The sequence below is a fragment of the Chenopodium album genome, chromosome 12, assembly GCF_948465745.1.
Source record: "Chenopodium album chromosome 12, dcCheAlbu1.1, whole genome shotgun sequence".
Classification (NCBI taxonomy): Eukaryota; Viridiplantae; Streptophyta; class Magnoliopsida; order Caryophyllales; family Amaranthaceae; genus Chenopodium; species Chenopodium album.
The window spans coordinates 26,167,779-26,173,744 of NC_137845.1; the positions used below are offsets into that span (position 1 = coordinate 26,167,779).

The 5,966-nt window shown below is 38.0% G+C and overlaps 2 protein-coding genes across 2 annotated transcripts; both read left to right on the forward strand.

Annotated features, from left to right (window-relative positions):
- Nucleotides 1–1,350: 1,350 nt before the first annotated feature.
- On the forward strand, nucleotides 1,351–2,337 carry LOC145571071 (uncharacterized). The gene has a single exon (XM_081630164.1). The coding sequence runs from the start codon at nucleotides 1,351–1,353 to the stop codon at nucleotides 2,335–2,337; it is 987 nt and encodes a 328-aa protein (XP_081486290.1).
- Nucleotides 2,338–2,450: 113 nt separating this feature from the next.
- Nucleotides 2,451–4,802, forward strand: LOC145571072 (uncharacterized). The gene is made up of 4 exons (XM_081630165.1): nucleotides 2,451–3,322; nucleotides 3,419–3,698; nucleotides 4,017–4,619; nucleotides 4,797–4,802. Exons 1-4 carry the CDS (start codon nucleotides 2,451–2,453, stop codon nucleotides 4,800–4,802), a joined length of 1,761 nt encoding a protein of 586 aa, XP_081486291.1.
- Nucleotides 4,803–5,966: the final 1,164 nt, after the last annotated feature.

Consider the following 5,966-nt stretch of genomic DNA (forward strand, 5'->3'; position numbering starts at 1 on the left):
CTAATTAATTTCAGTATAAAAATCGCAAATGTGATAATTCCAACCATTTTTTCTCTCTGTATTAGTCCTTAAATATGTAGTATATATTTTCTAAAGAAAGGGGCTTAATTGGTTAGAATGTAGGTTATAATTGTAATGGGTTAATTATGGATGAAGGGTATTGAGGTTCGCCCGAACTCCATTTAATTCTGGATTTACTCGGATTTAATTCTGTTTCTTGGCCTAAATTGCTGATGCTTAGTTGTCGTGACTCCATCTCTCACTGCCAAGCTCTCTCCATTGAAGCAGCTCAAGCTCGGTCCTACTCAAGAAATTCCCAGCAGCTTCCTGTAAGCTCTCCTCCCCCAATTTCATAACCCTTGTGTCAATTCGCTTAATTGCAATTGCTTAATTAGGTTTTTTTCCCCCACATTAATTGATTGATTTTACATGTTTAATTTGATTTTTTGATTTTGCTGGGAAATGGGATTGACTTGAAACTGATATTTCAAGAGCAGCTCGGTCAACAGCTCCCTCAACTGCATTGAACAAGTGCAGTCCTCTCCAATCTGTCTCCATTGATTCAGCTCGGTCCTTACTTCAAGATGGTGATTTTTTGATGCTGTACCAGAAAGGGTTGCGGCTTAAATCTGACAATTTGGTATGAGTTATTAATTGTTTTGTAGCTTGTTTTTTTTTTTGTTTAATTAATACATTGCATTGAGAGTTTCTTTCTTATGATTTTTGTTTAATTTGCTTCCAATTTTCTACCAATTCAATTTTTATTTTTTTTGGTTTTTTGTTTAATTTTCTGTGAATTTTTGTTATCTTTTTTATTTTATGGAAATTTGATGTAGTTTGCATTTCCGTTTAGTTTAATTTAGTTGAATTGTTGTTTTGATTTTACATGAACATATATCTGATTTGTTGATTTTTCTTGAATGTGTTAATATTTATTATGCATTATATCATCATATGCCTAGATACCCGTTCAAGATTTACTCATTAGGAGTAAATCTTGAATAGTCCTCGTTTGGGACTGTTCTTGGAATTGTATTCTCACTTAGGATGTAAATGGTTGATTGTTTTTCGGAAGTAAAGGTAATTTCATGTTAGCATTCCCTAACGTGTTCTCTGGGTACATACGTAATTATGAAATTAATTACGTCGTGTATTTGGAGAACCATAGGGAAATGCTGCCGAAATTTCCTTAGGTCCGAAAAGTGGTCAACCATTTGCTAGTGGGAATACACTTCCAAGGATGGGTTAGGTTGGAGCGATAAGGACCTTTGAAATCATGCATTTGGAATGTGTTAATATGTGATGTTGAATATAATTTGTTTCTTGGGTGTTAATCATACATTGTTAGAAATGGACCGTCGTTGGATGTATAATGGTCCTCGAACCACACCAGAGTTCTGTAGAGTCGTAGTGCAACACCAATGGAGTACTCTCATTGAACAAAGGCTAACCAAAGCAAGACCTATTTTCTGCCCTTGTCGTGATTATAACAATGTGAAGAGGTGGGAAGACATTAAGAAAATAGAGGACCATTTGATTATTCGTGGGTTTATGCCAGACTACAGTATTTGGTATTGGCATGGTGAAAAATTTCCTCCCATGGATAATTCTTCTTCTATTAACGACAATGGCAATGAAGCTGATGAGAGGGAGTCGAATGGTTTTGATGATAATGAAGTGGGTTCTAATGATGACACGGAGGAAGACAGGATAAATGAGATGATAGACGGGTTAGGCGATCATGTTAATGAAGATTCTCATATATATGAGAATGTGTCGAAAGCAGCTGAGACACCGTTGTATCCTGGTTGTTCTAAGTATTCCAAGCTTTATGGGATTTTAACATTATACAACTTGAAAGCGAAGAGCGGGTGGACCAACACTAGTTTCAATTTATTGTTAGAAATCCTCTCTGATATGTTTCCAGAAGGAAATGACATTCCTAAGTCGACTTACTATGCGAAGAAATTGATGTGTCCATTGGGTTTAGAGTACACCAAGATCCATGCTTGTCATAATGATTGTGTGCTATATCGAAAGGAGAATGCAAAATTGGATGCTTGCCCAAAGTGTGGTGAGTCACGATACAAGCGAGAGGGCTCAAATAAGGATCGCTTGAAGTGGCCACCAGCTAAGGTAGTATGGTATCTTCCCATAATACCAAGGTTGAAGCGCCTGTTCTCAATTAAGGATGAAGCGAAAAAATTGGTGTGGCATGAAAATGAGAAGAAGAAAGATGGGTTGATTAGACACCCGGCTGATTCGTTGCAATGGAAAAACATTGACAAGACAATTCCTGAATTCGGGAAGGAGCCGAGGAACATAAACTGGCATTAAGTACGGATGGGATGAATCCATTTAGCACTCTTAGCAGTCAACATAGTATATGGCCTGTTCTTCTGTCAATATACAACCTACCTCCTTGGTTGTGCATGAAGCGCAAGTACATCATGGTCTCACTTCTAATCCCAGGTCCTAAACAACCTGGCCATGAGATAGATGTTTATTTGGCGCCCCTTATTGACGATTTGAAATTGTTGTGGGATGAAGGTGTTGTGACATTTGATGCTCTTTCAGGTACAAATTTTCGATTAAGAGCCATGGTGTTTTGTACCATAAATGATTTTCCTGCATATGGAAATTTGTCAGGGTACAAAGTCAAAGGAGAAAAACCATGTCTTATTTGTCTGGATGACATGCAAATTACACGCTTGAAGTATTGTGGCAAGAATGTGTATATGCATACCAGACGATCACTTCGTCGAAATCACCCATACCGAAAGATGAGGCAACAATTCAACGGGCATGTTGAGAATGGAGTGAGTCGTGAGCCATTGACAGGAATTGAAGTGTATGAGAAAATTAAAAATGTTAAGACAATCTTCGGTAAGATGCACAGAGAAAAATCAAAGAAGGGTGTGTTGTGGAAAAAAGTGTCTAAGTTGTGGGATCTGCCTTATTGGAAGCACTTGTCGGTTCGACATTGTCTTGATGTTATGCATATTGAAAAAAATGTTTGTGAGGAACTAATTGGGACTTTGTTGAATACCAAAGGGAAGACAAAGGATGGTGATAATGTGCGTAGAGACATGAAGAAAGCCAAAATTAGACCTAAGTTATGGCCTGAGGACAATAAAGCAACAAAAAAAGCATTTTTGCCCCATGCGTGTTATACATTGTCTAGAGAAGAAAAAAGGATCTTTTGTGAGTGTTTGAAAGGAATCAAGGTGCCGACAGGGTATTCGTCGAACATAGGGCGTTTTGTTTCTACTACTGATAAGAAAGTTGTTGGTATGAAGTCCCATGATTGTCATGTGATGATGTAAGTGTTCATGCCAATTGCACACCGAGGCCTTTTGCCAAAACATGTTAGGCATGCTGTTGTGAAGCTTTGCTTGTTTTTCAATGCAATTTGCAGTAAGGTGATAGATCCAAAAACACTCGACGCTATGGAATATGATATTGTTGAAACATTATGCAAATTCGAGATGTATTTTCCTCCTTTTTTTGACATAATGGTTCACCTTGTTATGCACTTGCCTCGTGAGATAAAGGAGTGTGGTCCTGTATTTATGCGTTGGATGTACTCTTATGAGAGGCAAATGGGTACTTTGGCAGATAAGGCAAAAAACAGAGCAAATCCTGAAGGGAGCATCGTTAAAGGAACCATAGCCGAGGAAGCAGGGAACTATTGTTCAGTGTTTTTAGCTAAGGCTAAAGAAATTGGGATTTCGACTTCTCGTCACGAGGGAAGACTTTAAGGGAAGGGTACAGTAGGTCGGAAATTGGTTAAACCTCAACTTGATCGATATAAGAAAGCCCACCGATTTGTGCTACAAAACCTATCTGCAGTTCATCCATACATTGAAAAACATCTACATGAGTTGAAAATTCACAATCCGAAGATCAGGTCCTATGCGTTGATGTAGGAACATAATCTCCACTTTGTTGAGTGGTTTGAAGGCCAAGTGAAGCTTGAATTGAGTATAAATGAGAATGTTTCATAAACGATCAAGTGGCTTTCACGAGGTCCACAACCACTTGTTTATACTTATGAGGGTTACGATATCAATGGATTTACTTTTGCCACTTGTCGTCAGGATGAAAAAAGTGTGCAACAGAATAGTGGTGTTGTCGTGGTTGCATCTTCTACTGAATACTCAAGTTCTAGGGATACAAGGCCAGTTGAAGCTACACAGGCATATTACGGTGTCATTCAAGAAATTTGGGAGTTGGATTATGTTGATTTCACAAGTCCTTTATTTCGTTGCACATGGGCGGATAACCGTCGTGGTATGAAAACCGATGAGTTATTTGGATTCACCTTAGTTGACTCTAGTCGATACATTGATGGTGAAGAGCCTTTTGTATTAGCCTCACAAGAGAAACAAGTATTCTACATCAAGGATAATATAGATCCGCAATGGCGTGTTGTAGTTGAAGGCAAGAGAAAAATTGTGGGTGTGGAAGATGTTGTGGACGAAGAAGAGTATGACCAATTTGATGACATCCCGCCTTTAACAATGGGAGTGCAACCTCTACAAGAAGGGGAAGATATTGTTGATGATGAAGAGTATGATCGTGAGGAAGGGGAAGTGGTTCCTATATCTACAGTCGAGGTTTGTGTTATTGTATTCCTTTAACAATATATTTGTATTTTTTGGCAATAAATATTGAATTTATTAAATTAGTATATATCTAAATCATTAGTTGCTTTATTGTATAGTATTTACATTAATATGATTTTAATGTTATGATTTTGATTCTAATTCTTATTAAGTTCATTCTTTGTGTAGGTGTAGGCATACTACAATGGAAGAACACATAGATGATCATGATGGACAAGAACTATCTGGTGACATGGATGCCTCCGCTTCCCAAGGAAAATCATCTACAAGAAAGGGACGAGGCCCATCTAAAGCAGTCCAAACAACTACACCCATGTTCCTTGAATTTGATGAGTTTGACATGCCTATTGGAAAGTGGGAATCTGCTTATGGGAAGCAAATTGGTTATTGTGCTCAAAGAGTTAACATTAATGTGAAGGGATATCCGAAGTATGATAAAGTTCAAAAGCAAAACTTGTGGGAGGAGAGTAAGGTAATTAAGATCTAAATATGGTTAGTGCCCTAATTTAATGATACTTTTAATTAATTCTGAATATTAACATACTCTAATTTTATAGCGGAAGTTCCACATTGATGATCCCAAGGGTATTAGAGAGAAGAAGTTCCACGAAGCTGTTGGTGCTAGATTCAGGAAGTACAAGTCTTGGTTACCTTCACGATTCATTACTAAGGAAACAGCACCTCCGCCTGACTCACCAAGTGCAAACATTAAGCCCTGGGAGCTTTATGAAGGTTACATCACAGAAGAGCAATGGAAAGAGTTTGAGACATATTGCAATACAGATGAATTTAAGGTGTGTAAGATATTATGAAAGTAATTTTCACATACTTCATTTGAACTATAACACTACTTACAATAGCTATTCTATTTGTAATAGGCTTTGAGTGAAAAAGGCAAGGAAAATGCAAAGAATAATAAGCATCGCCACCATCTAGGCTCCAAGAGTTATGAGAGGGCTCGAGTTGATTGGAGTAAGACCAACAGAATTCCAATAGAATCTTCAACCTCAAGCACAACAGAGTCCACGACAAGCAGTGTAATGAGTGAGAAGCTTAAAAACCGGTCTCTTTGGTGGATTTTGGCCTGTCAAACTCGTCGTGCAGATGGATCGTGGGCTATAGACCCGAAGAATGCCGAAACCCAGCAAATAGCCAGTGCTATTGTAAGTGTATCCAATTTTGAGTTGATCAGTTCCAGTTTGGGCTGTAATTTTTGAGCTGATCAGTAATGATCAGTTCAGGTTTGGGTTGTAATTCTAGAGCTGATCAGTTATGATCAGTTCAGGTTTGCGCTGGAAATTTTTAAGCTGATCACTTCTGAACTATTCTGATCAGTTC

Excerpts from the sequence above, each read along its gene's own strand:
- LOC145571071 (XM_081630164.1), top strand. The coding sequence starts at position 1,351 with ATGGACCGTCGTTGGATGTATAATGGTCCTCGAACCACACCAGAGTTC.
- LOC145571072 (XM_081630165.1), top strand. The coding sequence starts at position 2,451 with ATGGTCTCACTTCTAATCCCAGGTCCTAAACAACCTGGCCATGAGATA. Across the intron at positions 3,323-3,418 it reads CATGATTGTCATGTGATGAT|TAAGGTGATAGATCCAAAAA; the intron begins GTAAGTGTTCAT and ends TGCAATTTGCAG. Across the intron at positions 3,699-4,016 it reads AAGCAGGGAACTATTGTTCA|TGGCTTTCACGAGGTCCACA; the intron begins GTGTTTTTAGCT and ends TAAACGATCAAG.